The 17,726-nt window shown below is 45.7% G+C and overlaps 1 protein-coding gene across 1 annotated transcript in view; it reads right to left on the minus strand.

Moving 5' to 3' along the window:
• Positions 1 to 17,726, minus strand: part of LOC125882098 (NACHT, LRR and PYD domains-containing protein 12-like) — a 94,360-nt gene that overhangs the window by 9,838 nt on the left and 66,796 nt on the right. Inside the window, exons 4-6 of the mRNA XM_049565764.1 lie at positions 14,813 to 16,703; positions 11,897 to 12,070; positions 5,388 to 5,564 (exon numbers count right to left, since the gene is read on the minus strand). Coding sequence (XP_049421721.1) covers positions 5,388 to 5,564; positions 11,897 to 12,070; positions 14,813 to 16,703 — 2,242 coding nt within the window. The remainder of the gene's footprint in view (positions 1 to 5,387; positions 5,565 to 11,896; positions 12,071 to 14,812; positions 16,704 to 17,726) is intronic.

The following is a 17,726-nucleotide window of genomic DNA, read 5'->3' on the forward strand; positions in this document are numbered from 1 at the left end:
GGTCATTGTCCTGTTGAAAAATAAATGATCATCCAACTAAACGCAAACCGGATGGGATGGTGTGTCGCTGCAGGATGCTGTGGTAGCCATGCTGGTTCAGTGTGCCTTCAATTTTGATTAAATCCCCAACAGTGTCACCAGCAAAACACCCCCACACCATCACACCTCCTCCTCCATGCTTCACAGTGGGAACCAGGCATGTGGAATCCATCCGTTCACCTTTTCTGCGTCTCACAAAGACACGGCGGTTGGAACCAAAGATCTCAAATTTGGACTCATCAGACCAAAGCACAGATTTCCAATGGTCTAATGTCCATTCCTTGTGTTTCTTGGCCCAAACAAATCTGTTCTGCTTGTTGCCTCTCCTTAGCAGTGGTTTCCTAGCAGCTATTTGACCATGAAGGCCTGATTCGCGCAGTCTCCTCTTAACAGCTGTTCTAGAGATGGGTCTGCTGCTAGAACTCTGTGTGGCATTCATCTGGTCTCTGATCTGAGCTGCTGTTAACTTGCGATTTCTGAGGCTGGTGACTCAGATGAACTTATCCTCAGAAGCAGAGGTGACTCTTGGTCTTCCTTTCCAGGGTCGGTCCTCATGTGTGCCAGTTTCGTTGTAGCGCTTGATGGTTTTTGCGACTCCACTTGGGGACACATTTAAAGTTTTTGCAATTTTCCGGACTGACTGACCTTCATTTCTTAAAGTGATGATGGCCACTCGTTTTTCTTTAGTTAGCTGATTGGTTCTTGCCATAATATGAATTTTAACAGTTGTCCAATAGGGCTGTCGGCTGTGTATTAACCTGACTTCTGCACAACACAACTGATGGTCCCAACCCCATTGATAAAGCAAGAAATTCCACTAATTAACCCTGATAAGGCACACCTGTGAAGTGGAAACCATTTCAGGTGACTACCTCTTGAAGCTCATGGAGACAATGCCAAGAGTGTGCAAAGCAGTAATCAGAGCAAAGGGTGGCTATTTTGAAGAAACTAGAATATAAAACATGTTTTCAGTTATTTCACCTTTTTTTGTTAAGTACATAACTCCACGTGTTCATTCATAGTTTTGATGCCTTCAGTGAGAATCTACAATGTAAATAGTCATGAAAATAAAGAAAACGCATTGAATGAGAAGGTGTGTCCAAACTTTTGGCCTGTGCTGTATATATATATATATATATATATATATATATATATATATATATATGTACAGTATATATATAGCGGTCGCCGAGAGGTCACCATCTTGCGCCACCATGTATGTAAGGCAGACCGAGCGGACAATCCAGCCAGCCAGAGAACGCGTTTTGCATGTATAAATAAACCAACGAAGACAGCGGAAGGAAGGAAGAAGGAGGAGGAAACAGCAGAGAGTGTTAGTAGTTCGTCGATGGAGATTAGTGAAAAGTTTTTTTAGTTATAAAGTTTGCAAATGGACCACACTTACCACGCAACAGGAGAGAATGAACCTGAACCGTCATCTGCGAGGAAAAGAAGACACAACTTCACTCCTTGTGATGCACTGTCTGCGGCGCTTTTCCTCCTGATGATATATCTCCCCAACGATGGTAGCACTGAATCCCATTCTGTGCAGCAAAATGGGAGCGGAGGATTCAGCCTCTCTTCTTGCCCACTCAGTGTACTCTGGCTCTCATCTGTGTACTCCGGCTCAAACAGGTATGGCTCTGGATCTGTGTCCGCTACAAGAAACTCTTCAAAATCGCGTTCAAAGTTGTCCATTGCAGCTACTATAGTCCGGAGATATTGCTAGGCTAAATAAACAGCTGAGCTCTGTTTACAGGCTACGCTGCCAGTCAGTGTGCGGGCTGGAGATTGGTGGAGCAGAGAGGGGAGGGGGTCCCCCTAGGTATTGTAAATGAGTATGTGTGTGGTCTGTGGATATTCTCATTTATCCAGGTCAATTCCATTTTGGCAACAATTAAATCGTAGGCAACTGGACTTTGATTTTGTCTAGAAGACGTTTCGCCTCTTATCCAAGCGGCTTCCTCAGTTCTCAACGCATCGGTCTGACTAGTCCTCACTAGTCTGACAAACAGTGGAGTAAGACTCAGGTTTTTAACCTCTGTGGAGGTGTACACCCACCACCCTCATAAGACAATACTTATGAGTATTGGCCACGTGGCCCCACTCACTCCTAACGACTGTCGTTCACTAGTGTGACTCACCTGACCCAAACAATGGTCCAGTGAAACTCCACTAACGAAGTATTGTCTTATGAGGGTGGTGGGTGTACACCTCCACAGAGGTTAAAAACCTGAGTCTTACTCCACCGTTTGTCAGACTAGTGAGGACTAGTCAGACCGATGCGTTGAGAACTGAGGAAGCCGCTTGGATAAGAGGCTAAACGTCTTCTAGACAAAATCAAAGTCCAGTTGCCTACGATTTAATTGTTGCCAAAAAAAGAGTATGTGTGTGTGAAGTGTGTGTGTTACGCCAGAAGAGTCAGAGTTTGGGACGGAGTCTTTTACCCCCTGGAGTGTTACCGGAGTTTTTGGAGTGCTCAAATAAACTGGCCTTTTTCTCGAATGCTCCTCTGGTCTCCTGCTCATGAGGGATTCATTACAGTATCGTAACATGGTTTAGATTTCTAAATAAACATTTACCTCGTCACTAGATAGACCTACTCCTGAAAAAGTCGTGTCTGCTCAAGGCTTTTTGTCCCTACGAGGCCACCGTCATTTACCCAATGGGAGGGGTGAGCGAGTGAGCCCTGCAATCTAGAATTTGACCACTGATGTCACTGTTTTCAACCCATTTTACACACTGGCCCTTTAACACTGAGTGAGATGTTCCTGATGTGCTCTATGGTGCTTGATTTCTCCTCCACTTGGCCCTGATCCTGTACTGTCACTATAGGTGGCACCGAGGTACTTGTCAACCTCTTTCTGCGTGCAGGTAAGTCGGCAACTGCGCTCCTGTCGGAGTATTCTCTTGGCAAATTCGAAGGAATTTGCAATGAAATATGTACACTTCCGAGCTCTCTCCTTTTTCTGTGCCACTCAGCACAACGAAGTCTGATAGTTAATTTATTCATTATCCATAACCAGTCTTACTGTTTAGGGCTGGGAGCTGGAGCCTACCCCAGCTGACAGTGGGTGAGATACACCCTAAACAGGTAGCCAGACTATCACAAAGCTGACACATAGAAACAGACAACCATTCACGCTCACATCACACCTATGGGCAATTTAGAGTAACCAATTAACATGCATGTCTTTGGACTGTGGGGGAAGCTGGAGAACCCAGAGTAAACCCATGCTGACACAAGAAGAACATGCAAATTCCACACAGAATGACCGCCAAGTTTAATCCCAGAGCCCTCCTGCTGCAAGGAGGCTACAGTTCTAACCAATGCACCACCATGCCGTCCCTGAGACTTAACCCTCTAAGCGCCAAAGTCGCAAAATTGTGACAAGCAACATTGCTGAATAAAACAGATCATAGCTCCAAATATACTGCCAAATCTTGTTACTACTTTGTACCCCTAGGTGGTGAACATGTGTGTGTGTGAGTGTGTTTCTATTCAAAAAGTTTGAGAAAAAAAGAGTTTAAAACAGGGGAGGGAGGGGCAGAACCCAGCGAGCAGAGTGAACATAGCGGGTGAACGGAGTTGGACAGAGCGGTGCAAGGGCCAGCAGATAGAGAGCAAAATACAACAAAAACACACAAAATGCCTAAAGGACTTTTCACTGTTGATGAAGTACTTAGTCAGTTACTTGCTGATTCTGATTCTGATGGGAAATATTTGCCCTCTGATGATGATCGGTAGCCAAGAGACAAAAGTGAAAGTGAAGGTGCATCTGTGCATCGTATGCATGACGGCCCACACAAAGCAGCACATGACATCGATAATAACCAGACTTTACTTCACCGTGGTCTGGGTGGCAGAAATTAGACAAGGAGGGGATGTGTTGGAGGCAGCAGGGGTGGTAAAAGCAGAGCTGTAAACAGTGATGATGATGGCTGGGTTTACTTGAGAAAAGAAGAAGGGGATCACAGGTGGATAAGGGACTGTTCACTATCGTGGAGACACGGATCTCACAAATGCTAAGCTCACTGATTTCCTGTCTCTATTTTTAGATAGTGATTTCTGGACCCTTATCACAAATGCAACCAACAGTTATGCTAATCAGTTCTCATCCAGAGAACAGATAAAACCAAAATCCAGACTCAGTGACTGGTATAATGTTACTGTCCCTGAGATGAAAGCTTTCCTGTCACTTCATTTGTGCATGTGGCTTGCAGAAAAGTCTGAGACTGAGGACCACTGGGCATTTTGAGGATGAGATAACAAAAATAAAAAATAAAAATAAATTTTAAAAAATCTACTGTGTAAGTATGTTCAAAATTCAGTTTTACTAAGCGTTATATAATAAGATATGTCCGCTGCTGTTAGGATTGCACCTGGTTTTTCCTTTCCCTCTTCCCTTCCCCCCTCCTTTCTGTGTGAGTGTGCGCAGGTGAGGCAGGCTGCAGCAATCATCTCCACACCTGCAATCATTCAACAATCTACCTGGAGTATTTGAGACCGGCTCTTCTCTGCAGTCGTCGCCAGTTCGTTGTCAACCTTTGTATGTTTGCATCTCCGGAACTTCAGCTGCTGACCTGCCTCACCTGCTGCTGTCTGTGCCCGCTGCAGTCCAGCCTCAAGCTGCATCCTCCTCAGCCTGCTCTGCTCCACTGCCTGCCCCACTCCTCTGACACCCCATCCTGAATCTCCCCCCACCCTGCCTCAGTCCAGCTCTGTCCTCTCCCCTGTCCTGGTTATCTGTGTTATCAGCCAGTGAGTACTACCTGTCCATGTGGTCCAACAGCAGTGTTGCCACCTTCAATGCAGAACCCAAACCCACTCTGGACAAGTAGTATAATTCTCTTGGTGGAGCAAATAAACCCTTTTTGAACTGAGCTCTCTGGTTGTCTGCATTATTGAGTCCACCTGTCGTTCTTAACTCAACAGCTGCCGCCTAATGATGTCACAATATGCAAATTAGATACGTTAATTTACTCCCATCACAAACTTTGGGTCATGATGAATAGTTTTCTCATTTACAGTATGCCTTTATCTCTCACAACTTTCAAGCTACAGCCTTTTGAAATCTTTAAATGAAAATTGAATATTTTCTTAAATAAACTCCAGCGCCTAAAGGGTTAATATAGAGGTTCATTGTTAATTTTATTTATGGATTTACATTATTATTTATTTAAATAAAGTTGATGGGGAAAATAAGATGAAAATCAAGTACAGACTTTGGTAAAACGATACTCAGTATTGATCAGTATAATATCAGCCTTATGTCTCCAATGTAGTGTCACCACAACTTTCACATCATTTCAATCTCAGCACAGAAGTAAAAAGAATGATGTCTGACCTCAGAGTCTTCAGTCTGCAGTGTGGACTCTCCAGAAACTCACACAGCAGCTTCACTTCGGAATCCTGCAGCTTGCTATTGTTACTCAATTCCAGCTCTGTCAGATGGAAGGGGTTGAACTTCAGGGCTGAGGCCAGAGAAACACAGCTGATCTCTGACAAACCGCAGTAACTCAATCTGAATAAAGAATAAATTACATACAAATATATAGATAAAAATCCATTTACAACCTAATCAGGTGTGTTCAGGTTTTAAAGGTGTACTTCAACATTACTATGTCCTAATCAATGAGCTTTTCACTAAAATGAGCAGTGACTTTGTCATTGTGCTGATGTGAGTCATCATAATGCCAGCCTCCTACAGACATCATCCTAATGTTACCATAACATCCATACACCTATTCATGTCAACACTGATGCTGCTGATCTCAGTTAAGTCTATCATAACAGGCTCAATTCAAATCAGACATAGTAAAGGTTGAAGGATGTTGGAGTTCTTGACAAGGTAGCTGGCATTCACTCTGGTACAAGGTATATATTCACAACAAAGCAAAAAAGCAAAAATAAACACACCAATCCCAACTAGTCACTATTTACAAGTGTTGACAACATTTGGCTGACAACATAGACTACAAATGGGTTGGCTGGATCAAAGATAGCCTCAGACCAGGAGAGGTTCTGCCTGACTACATGTGATCAGTCAAGACAAAGGAACAATGCAAATGTGTGAAGTGGGAACTTTCAGTTCCCTTTTTTGAGTGTAATTATTTGAAAACCAAATTACAGTATATATATGTGATCTAGAGGTATAAATGGTTAGTAAAAGGATGTTTAGTTGCATGCAAGAGTGTAAATCATGACCTAACTAACATCATATGGTTAGCTGTCAACTAACAAATAACCTGACATAAGGCATACATTCAGGCATAACAATCACAACTATAATCCATTGAAAAACATTAAATTAATATATGTTACATACAGTGACAAATGTTAACAGGCTTGCTTAACCTTTATTGCTGTACTAATACAATGCCCAGTTGTTACATTACCAGTCCATGAATGGAGGGAAGAGTTACTTTGTTGTACTGCGTGGGCCAGCGATTCTGTCAGAGCAAAGCTGGAAAGACTTGTGGTTCCAGATGCATTTATTGCTGTGCTATGTTCCAGTGGCGGAGTTTGCTCTGTGTGTCCTTACAGTTAGCAGTTCAGTGCTAACTCTGTAGTGTGGCTGCGTGAGCAGGCCATTTTCAAATCAGAGAGTATTTTCTGCTGTGAGCATGCAGACCGGTAAGGAAAAGCAGGAGAAGGGTGTCACAGCTCCAGCTGCCCAAGAAGCCACCTCTCTGGAGGTTCCAAAAGTAAAAAAAACAATGAAGAGCAGAAAATTCTTCTTTTGTTAGCTTGGTGACATTACAAGGGGTCACATGTCAGAGTGGTTAATCATGTTTGAACTGGCAAGCTTCTCAAGAAGGTGTCAAGAAGCCTTTGTGAGAAACTGTGAAGGAATGATTTCATTTGGCCTTTCTTTTATCTGGTGAACAAAGGAGAAACTCATTTTTTTTAAAAAATTTGCTGAACTTTCTGATCTAAAGAGCTCTGTGTAAACGCCATGGGCTCTAGTTTCACAGACCGGGCGAGGTGGGGACGCAGCGCACCTGCGCTTCGCCAACTGGGTGTGGCCAGGCGGATTTTTTAAGTTTGGCACACCGTGCACGCTGGCGCAGCTACTCCTCTTTCCAACCTCCGTCCCTCCTACCTGCGCAAGTCAGAAAGAGGGAGGAGAGAAGGCGTGGAGTGGGTTTTACACACATCACACCAATCAAATGAGCCCCTCTCCTCGCCCTTAAATGCGCCACGCGAAGGTGTAATGAGAGTTTACTCAATTCGCCATTGCAGAAGAGAGCAGCAGCGTCAGATGGCCAAACTTCTCCCAGGAGGAACCTGAAGTTTTTGTCCAGGAGGTCCAAGCTCGCAGTGTCCGAATATACGGAACTGCGAGCAGACCTCCACGGGCTGATGATGCAAAGGTAGCCTGGGAGGAGGTCACCACAATTGTAAATCAATGTTGCGGTTCTCTCGTGTGCACGCGCGTTCTCTCTTTCTCTCTCGCAGTCTCACTCTGTTTCTTTTCTTTTGACTTTTCTAAGATGACAGATGCTGAATATATACTCCCTATCTGATGCTGTGGCTGTTTGTGGTTGGCTGAGAGGGATGTGAACTCATTAGTTTGCAGCTGTGTTAATCAAATCAGGTTGGGTTTCCATTATGCGTGCCAAACGTGCCAAACGGTGCCAATCTCCTTTGATCTGACATCAGATGTGACGGAACAGTCGATATAGAGATACATTTATGTGCTGATTGCAGATAGTTGCATTGAATAGTGGTTTTGTGGCTATTTATTACATTGTTAATGTGCCTGATATTCTGGAAAGCTGCCTGTGAGGTTTTGGTGACGTGTGCGCACTGTCCGCCAGTCAGCCAAACTTTGGCTTACACTGGCTGTGCTCCCCCTGCGCTGACAGTAGACCTGGTTTCAGATGGCGAGCTTTTAGCGCACCTTCGACGAAGCCTTTTGGCACGAAACTGTCACTGCGCCAAGCTGGATCTGTCGACACCTCCCCCTGCTGCGCCGCCACACCCATCTCAGCGCACCTCGGTCTGCCAAACTACCAAACTGAGCATGCCTCGGGTTGCGCTGCTCGAAACTAGCTCTGTATGGGGTTTGCCACCCTGCGCCACCTGCGCTGCGCTGGGAAACTAGAGCCCCATGTCTCATTTAGACACTAAATCAAGTGGGCCACTTCAAAAAATGACTGAACCCAAATAAAAGGAGTCTGGAGCACTCGATAAAATTGCAGAGCTTTTAATAAGGTGCAAACAAACTGACGTTTCAACGCTACTGCATCTTCTTCAGAGTCATGGCAAGCCATATCTCATTTGTTAAAGATAAACAGCTTAAAAAAGAGTATATTCTGTTCTTGCTCTAAATCACAAACACTATTTTAATGACCAAGTTTGTTGCCGTCATCGAGAGGATTTGCCACGTCAATATCTGCTCACATTAACTGAGCTGACTGCTGTATTTTTTTTTTTAATTCACTGGTAATATTTTAGAAATATCACAGGTTTCAGCACGCAGTATATAAAGTAACAAAGCAGCACTCAGAATAAGTTATTAAGACTTAGTTCTTTGACTCAGACAATGCAGTAGTGTTGGCAGTATTGCGGGCTGCACATGTGATTGAAGAATGCAATGTGTGTGTAAAGGGTTGTGATTTCATTGAATTCCAGTTAAATGTGATGCTGTCAAATGATTTTACATGTAATGGAAGAGTGCACTGCAAAATGCAGTGTATGAATAAAATTCTATTAAATGGAAATTATTTTAAGCAAAACATGCCACAAGACCTAGTAATGTTTTTTGTTTTGTTTTCATCTGCTATCATCAGATCTTCGAAAACCTTTTACATAGCCCTCACAGGCTCTACAGCCCCATCAGTACTGACATCATCTTCACTGACTGATAGGCCAGTCCTCTCATGCATGTTATTCCTATAATTTTTCATTACGCTACCAAATATTCAGCCATTTGGAAAGACCGTAAACTTCAGAAAATGTGAAAATTCTTAAGATTTCTGCTCTGACCGAGATCATACTCGTACTCGTACTCGTCGTACTCGTCGTCCTCCGCTTATCCGGGTCCGGGTCGTGGGGGCAGCAGCCTCAGCAAGGAAGCCCAGACAGTCCTCTCCTCAGCCGATCTCATTCTTTCGGTCACTACCCAGAGCTCGTGACCATAGGTGAGGGTTGGAACGAAGATCGACCGGTAAATCGAGAGCTTCGCTTTCTGGCTAAGCTCCCTTTTCACCACAACGGACCGGTTAAGCGCCCGCATCACTGCAGCGCTGCCCCAATCTGCCTGTCAATCTCCCACTCCATCCTACCCTCACTGGTGAACAAGATCCCGAGATACTTAAACTCCTCCACCTGAGGAAGGACCTCCCCCCTGACCTGGAGTGGGCAAACCACCCTTTTCCGGCTGAGGACCATGGCCTGGGACATGGAGGTGCTGATTCTCATCCCAGCCGCTTCACACTCGGCTGCGAACCGCCCCAGTGAGAGCTGGAGGTCGCTGTTCGATGGAGCTAGGAGGACCACGTCATCCGCAAAAAGCAGGGACGAGATTCTCCCATCACCGAACCTGACACCCTCCACCACTCGGCTGCGCCTAGAAATTCTGTCCATAAAAGTTATGAACAGAACCGGTGACAAAGGGCAGCCCTGGCGAGTCCAACCCTCACCGGGAACAGGTCCGACTTACTGCCAGCCACGCGAACCAGACTCATGCTCCTTCGGTACAGGGACTGGATGGCCCTTAGCAAGGGCCACCCACCCCATACTCCCGAGCACCCCCATAGGATGCCCCTGGGGACACGGTCGTAAGCCTTCTCCAAATCCACAAAACACATGTGGACTGGTTGGGCGAACTCCCATGCCCCCTCCAGCACCCTGGCGAGGGTAAAGAGCTGGTCCACGGTTCCGCGTCCGGGACGAAAACCACATTGCTCCTCCTCGATCCGAGGTTCAACTATCGACCAGACCCTCTTCTCCAGCACCCTGGAGTAGACCTTACCGGGTAGGCTGAGGAGTGTGATCCCCCTGTAGCTGGAACACACCCTCTGGTCCTCTTTCTTGAAAATGGGGACCACTACCCCGGTCTGCCACTCCAGAGGCACTGCCCCGCAATGCTGCAGAGGCGTGTCAGCCAAGACAGCCCTACAACATCCAGAGCCTTGAGATATCCGGGACGAATCTCATCCACCCCCGGGGCTCCGCCGCCTCGGAGTTGTTTCACCACCTCAGTGACTTCTGCCCCAGAAATTGGACGACCCGCCCCTGAGACCCCCGTCTCTGTTTCCTCACTGGAATACGTGTTGGTGGGATTGAGGAGCTCCTCAAAGTATTCCTTCCACCGCCCGACAATGTCCCCAGTTGACGTCAGCAGCTCCCCGCCCCCACTGTAAACAGTGTGAGCAAGTTGCCGCCTTCCCCCCCTGAGGCGCCGGACGGTTTGCCAGAACCTCTTTGGAGCCGATCGATAGTCTTCCTCCATGGCCTCACCGAACTCCTCCCACGCCCGAGTTTTTGCCTCCACGACTGCCGCCGCGCTCCGCTTGGCCCGCCGGTACCCATCAGCTGCTTCCGGAGACCCACAGACCAACCATGCCCTGTAGGCCTCCTTCTTCAGTCTGACGGCTAGATTACTGCCGCGACTGGCACCAGCGGCCTTGCGGCCACAGCTCGCAACCGCTGCCTCAACAATGGCAGAGCGGAACAATGCCCATTCGGACTCAATGTCCCCCTCCGCCCTCGGGACGCGATCGAAGCTCTCCCGGAGGTGGGAGTTGAAGATCATCTGGACAGGTTCTTCCACCAGGCGTTCCCAGCAGACCCTCACTGTTCGTTTGGGCCTGCCAGGTCTGCGTGGCGTCTTCCCCCACCATCTCATCCAACTCACCACCAGGTGGTGATCAGTTGACAGCTCTGCTCCTCTCTTCACCCGAGTGTCCAGAACATATGGCCGCAGGTCAAATGATACGACTACAAAGTCGATCATTGACCTGCGACCTAGGCTGTCCTGGTGCCACGTGCACCGATGGACATCCTTATGTTTGAACATGGTGTTAGTTATGGCCAAACTGCGACCCGCACAGAAGTCCAATAACTGAACACCACTCGGGTTCAGATCGGGCAGGCCGTTCCTCCCACTGTCACGGTCCCACTGTCGTTGCCCACGTGAGCATTGAAGTTCCCCAGCAGAACAATGGAGTCCCCGGTCGGGGCACTGTCCAGCACCCGTCCCAGGGACTCCAAAAAGGGTGGGTACTCTGAACTGTTGTTTGGTGCATAAGCACAGACAACAGTCAGGACCCGTTCCCCGACCCGAAGGCGCAGGGAAGCAACCCTTTCGTCTACTGGGGTAAACCCCAACGTACAGGCAGAGAGTCTGGGAGCTATCAGAAAGCCCACCCCAGCCCTCTGCCTCTCACCCGGAGCAACTCCAGCGAAGGAGAAAGTTCAACCCCTCTCAAGGACTAGGGTTCCAGAGCTGGAACTATGTGTCGAGGTGAGGCCGACTATATCTAGCCGTAACCGAGGATCGGACCGCCAAGGCCCCCACCTTGGTTTGCTGCCCAATCCACATTGCACCGAACCCTTCTGGATCCCTCTACGGGTGGTGGGCCTGCAGGGGGACGAACCCATGTAGCCGGTTCGGGCTGGGCCCGGCCGGACCCCATGGGCGAAGGCCCGACCACCAGGCGCTCGCCCACGGGCCCCAACCCCAGGCCTGGCTCCAGGGCGGGGCCCCGGTAACCCTCCGGGCCGGGTACACATATCCTTGATCATAACCATCATGAAGGGCTGACTGAGATATCAAATTTTAATTCATACATTTGATTTGAATTGTACATGTAAAACGACATAAACTACAGTCAGTGGACTGACCTCAGAGTCTCCAGTTTACAGTTTGGATTCCCCAGTCCAGTAGATAGCTGGTTCACAGCTGAATCCTGCAATGTGTTGTAACTCAAGTCCAACTCTCTCAGATGGGAGGGGTTGGACTTCAGAGCTGAGGCCACAACTTCACAGTGAGTCTCTGAGATTCCACAGCGAGACAGTCTATCATGGCACAAAAATGAAAAGATATGTTGTCAGTGTTTCCTGTAGGTTGAAATCAGGTATTACCTATATGTCTTAATATATTAGCCTGTTAAGACCATCCTGATTATGTGAACTTAACATTATGTTTAACTCTCTGTATCAGTTTGGCATCACTGCTGCTCCAAACAATTCCAGTGGGCAGGAGCACTCACCTTGACAGACAAACTCCTTCAGCCAATCAGCCTAACAAAACACCAGGGAACTTCTTAATCACCAGCGGAGCCAGTTGATAAATCAAACTTTTGCTAAATCCAGTCAGCCCAATGGCAAAAATGTATTTTTCCTCTGAAAAACTCGACTTTGTTAGTGACTCTATTTTTGCAATAATTTTAACCTATTGCTGTGTTCACTCTGCTAATCTTTGTCATTTGTCATTGTGTTGTTGTGAATCATCATAATGTCAGCCTCCTACAGACATCATCCTAATGTTACCATAACAACACTGATTAATAATATGCTAGGGTGACCATATTTTGATTTCCAAAAAAGAGGACACTCAGCCGGCCACGACATAGCCTACTTAAATGATACTCGCAGTTTACTCAAAGATGCCTTATAATTTTAATATATTTAAAATTTATATGTATGGATAGAAAATTCAGTTATATTACAAAATAATATCTCTCAAAGACAGAAATTCAGATAGGCCCCAATAGGGGACACATACACACACTAGAGTGTGGCGATCCGAGCCCGACGGGTCTGGCCGTGTTTGGTCAAAAATGTAGCTATAAATTGTATTTGGGCTCGGGTTGGATTCGGTCAGCTTTCAGTGAAAATGTAGTGTAAAAATGAATAAAACCCTATTGTCTGTCCTGTTTATTGCTTGGGCACTGTTATTTACGTGACAACACCTGAACATAACGCACACAGACACACATTGGCTGTTTGTTTCTACCGCTCCCCTCTCTGGAAGTCTCAGACCTCCAGCCGCTCGCCTCCGCCTTTATTAAACGCTGAAAATAAAATAAAAGAGGGAGAAAGGTTTTTCCTATTTTATCTTATTTTGTTTTATTTCTCCCTCTCGTCTCGCTGGAAGCGTCGGACCTCCCACCTCCCGCTCCCGTCTCAAACACGGAGGTCTCCCTCTCCGCAGCTGAGCACCCACAGCGCACGCCCGGCCTGTTAAATAGCCTGTAACCACTGTGTGACACAAACTCAGTGCTTTGGTCATTAAATAATGTTGGGCTCGGTTCGGGTTCGGACAGAAATATGCTGCCCGTGCCGCACTCTAACACACACACACACAAACACACGGAAAACCGGACATTATCATCAGTTTATAAAAACCCCCCGGACGGGACGTGAAAAGTGGACATGTCTGGGCAAAAGAGGACGTTTGGTCAGCCTATATGCTGCTGATCTCAGTCAAGTCTATCATAACAGGCTCAATTCAAATCAGACATGCTGGACTGAAAGATCTCTCAGGCTGGAGAGAGATCTGATTAAATAAAGGTTGTATTTATAAACTACAATATTTGCATTTTCTGAAGAAAATGGGTGTGAGAGCTCGAAGCCGTTAGCTGGGGCTGATTCTGCTCCCAGCTGCAGCTGCTGCTACAACAGCAATTTTTCAAATCTTTTAGCCCCACCTACAGGTGAAATTGTATTGCTTGCTTGTTGGTCTGGGAGCCACTATTACTGGGCCCGCTCCATTTCAGTGCACCGGTGCACCACTTACTACGTAACTGTGAGGATTGGGAAAGCAATTTAAATGGAATGTAATCTGTCAGCAGACGGTAGCAACCATGTAATTGTCACCTGACAAAACAAACAACGGCCTACAGAGCTAAAGCCATGGTATCTTTCTTAGTTTGCAAATAATAACCTGCGTGGATAGTAATGTTCAAAGTATGATTTCCTGTAAGTCTGAATGACATTCATCAGTTTTCTGTTTTATCAGTCTCCCTTGACTTATTTGTGTTTGAATGAGCCATGTGGTCATGGTGATATATACCACTCAAATATAGCAACATATCTGGCTGATCTGCCGGCTAAAATATCCGACAAATGGTTTGCAGACTTCACCTACTCGGCGCACAGCTGGCATACGCCAGTGGGGTAATGGTGCGGACGCAGAGTTTTATAAGCAGCGGCCTGCATTTTACATCATCAACTACAACACAGTCCCCGATTGGCTGCTTACATTGTCACTGTGGTGCAGACCCCTGATTGGCCCAACTAGATTTCAGCTCTGGAAAGTGTTTGAAGCAGCAGCAATTTTTAGACTGATACAGAGAGCGAAACAGAGTGTTGAGCCCACGTCATCAGGATGAGATAACTTGCAAAACAGACTCATGTAACAATAACTTTACTGCATACAGTAATAACCATATAATAATACAATATATTGTGATAAAATGCTGCTATAATAAAACCTCAACCACAGTTTCTAAAGTCCTTGATTTATTTTTCCATCACCCAAAATAGGATAAACACAAAAAAAACAGTAAAATCAAGAATTATTACAAATAAACAGAACTATGTTTAATAACTTGACAGTTATAAACACAACTAACTGAAATCAAAATGTTTTACTTCTGCACAGTTTGAACCAGCTCAAGTACCCTTGTGATAAAAATAGAACCTACAAGTGTAACAGTATTTTAAGAATAATTAAAATTTTGTGGTGTGTGCATATTGGAAGACCTTAACCACTAATCTACACTGATTAATAATGTGAACCACATCTGGACTCACTGAGCCTTTCTGCAGTTCCTCACAGCTGGAATCAGTCTCAGTCGTCCCTCCTCTGTTGTGTTGTACTTATTCAGGTCCAGCTCATCCAAAACCTTCTCTGACATCTGCAGCATGTATGCCAGAGCTGAGCAGTGGATCTCAGAGAGTTTCTTCTCTGATCTGTTCTCTGACTTAAGGAACTCTTGGATCTCCTGATGAACTGAGTGGTCATTCATCTCCATCAGACAGTGGAAGATGTTGATGCTTCTGTCAGGAGAGATCTTACCGCTGTTCATCTCCTTCAAGTTTTTGATGGCTCTTCTGATGCTTCTTGAACTGTTGTCTGTCTGACCCAGCAGACCTCCTAACAGTCTCTGGTTGGACTCCAGTGTCAGGCCATGAAGGAAGCGAACAAACAGGTCCAGGTGACCATTTTTACTTTCAAGTGATTTGGTCATTACCTTCCTTAAGAAGACGTCCAGGGATGAGTCAGTGTAATTCTTATAATCACAGTACTCATCTTCATCTGTTTCAAGATACTTAGCAATCTTCTTGAGAAAACACTGTGAGTTTGAATCTCTGTGTTTGTAGTTCCAGTCTTTCCCCAGGAAGTCCTCCAGTACCTCTGTCTTCCTGTTGGTGTAACAGTGGAACATGTAGACTGCAGCCAGAAACTCCTGAACGCTCAGATGAACAAAGCAGTAGACTGATTTCTGGAAGATCACACTCTCTCTTTTGAAGATCTCTGTACAAACTCCTGAGTACACCAAGGCCTCTGTGACATCAAGACCACACTGCTCCAGGTCTTCCTGGTAGAACATGATGTTTCCTTTCTCCAGATGTTCAAACGCCAGCCTCCCCAGCTTCAGAAGAATGTCCCTGTCTGCCTCTGTCAGCTCCTGTGGACACGTCTCATGTCCCTCATCATACTTCTGCTTCTTCCTCTTTGTCTGAACCAGCAGGAAGTGTGAGTACAGTTCAGTCAGGGTCTTGGGCAGCTCTCCTCTTTGCTCTGTGGTCAACATGTGATCCAGAACTGTAGCAGTGATCCAGCAGAAGACTGGGATTAGACACATGGTTTGGAGGTTCCTGGAAGTCTTGATGTGTGAGATGATTCTGCTGGAGAGCTCTTCATCACTGACTCTCCTCCTGAAGTACTCCTCTTTCTGCGGGTCAGTGAAGCCTCTTACTTCTGTTACCCTGTCAACACATGCAGGAGGGATCTGATTGGCCGCTGCAGGTCGGGAAGTTATCCAGACAAGAGCCAATGGAAGCAGATTCCCCTTGATGAGGTTTGTCAACAGCACATTGACTGATGACTCCTGTGTGACATCAGAAACAACCTCACTGTTGTGGAAATCCAATGAAAGTCTGCTTTCATCCAGGCCGTCAAAGATGAACAGAACTTTACAGATAGCGAGGTCCTCTGCCTTGACCTTCTGTAATGTTGGATGGAAAACATGGAGCAGCTTGAGAAGGCTGTACTGCTCATCTTTGATCAAGTTCAGCTCCCTGAACGAAAGCAGAATCACCAGACTGACATCTTGGTTTTCCAAACCCTCTGCCCAGTCCAGAGTGAACTTCAGCACTGTGAAGGTTTTTCCAACACCAGCGACACCGTTTGTCAGAACGACTCTGATGTGTTCCTGTTGGTCAGGTAAGGCTTTAAAGATGTCGTGACATTTGATTGGAGTGTCATGGAAGGTCTTCATCTTGGAGGCTGTCTCCAGCTGCCAAACCTCATGTTGGGTATTAACCTCTTCACTCTGTCCCTCTGTGATGTAGAGCTCAGTGTAGATCCTGTTAATAAGGGTTCCACCTCCTGTTTCATCAGTTCCCTCAGTCACACATTCACATCTCCTCTTCAGACTGATCTTGTGTTCATCTAAAACCTCCTGCAGACAAACATCTGCTGAAAGAGAAGAAAAGATTTGAGACAAAAGAAAACAATTCTGAGAATCTGGTAATTATTTTCATGACCAACATTAAGTAACACAAAACAATTGGATTTTTATAAAAATATGTCATGACATAATCAAACAGATGCACAGCCTTACCTTGTACAGCACTGGTCTGACTGGCTGTCTGCAGTCTAGCTCTTGTTCTGGATCTTCTTTCACACTGGGGACACGAGGAGTCTCCTGATGAAGCAAACTGGTCCCAGTATGAGATGCACTGTCTGCAGAACCAGTGTCCACAGCTGGTAGAGACTGGATCTTTCAGGACGTCCTGACACAAAGCACAGCAGGAACTCTGCTCCTCCACAGAAACATGACACCTCTTCTTCTTCTCTCTGTGGAGGTGAACTCATTCTTCAATATATTATGCATATATTATATTACCATGGAGTTTGCATATCTTGCAAATCAAATCAAATCAAATCAAATCAAATCAAATGTATTTATATAGCACATTTAAAATCAAGTACACTTAACCAAAGTGCTGTATAAATTAAAAGAATGACATACAAATATATAGCAATATAAGGTACACAAATATAAAACAGAATAACACTAGTAAGAACAATTACATATGTAAACAAATGATAAAATACTAAAATATTAAAACCACTATGAGCAAGCAAACGCCATTGAAAATATGTATGTCTTAAGATTTGTCTTAAAGGTGTCAGTGGAGGGGGAGCATTTGATTGAGAGTGGAAGGCTGTTCCAGAGCTTTGGAACAGCTACCGCAAAGTCACAATCCCCCTTATCCACCAGCCTCAGTCGTGGGACAGTTTAAAGACATTGTTCTGAAGATCTAAGAGGTGGGGAGCTGGGGCAGGGACAGAGACGTTCAGCAATATACTGGGATGCCAGCACATGTATGGCTTTAAAAAATAAATAAAAGGACCTTAAAATCAATAACAATGAAAGGAGACACTGTGCTGGCTGGAGCCTAGAGGAAGCATATACAGTGCAAATAAAATGGGCCC

This window comes from Epinephelus fuscoguttatus, linkage group LG21, assembly GCF_011397635.1.
Source record: "Epinephelus fuscoguttatus linkage group LG21, E.fuscoguttatus.final_Chr_v1".
Classification (NCBI taxonomy): Eukaryota; Metazoa; Chordata; class Actinopteri; order Perciformes; family Serranidae; genus Epinephelus; species Epinephelus fuscoguttatus.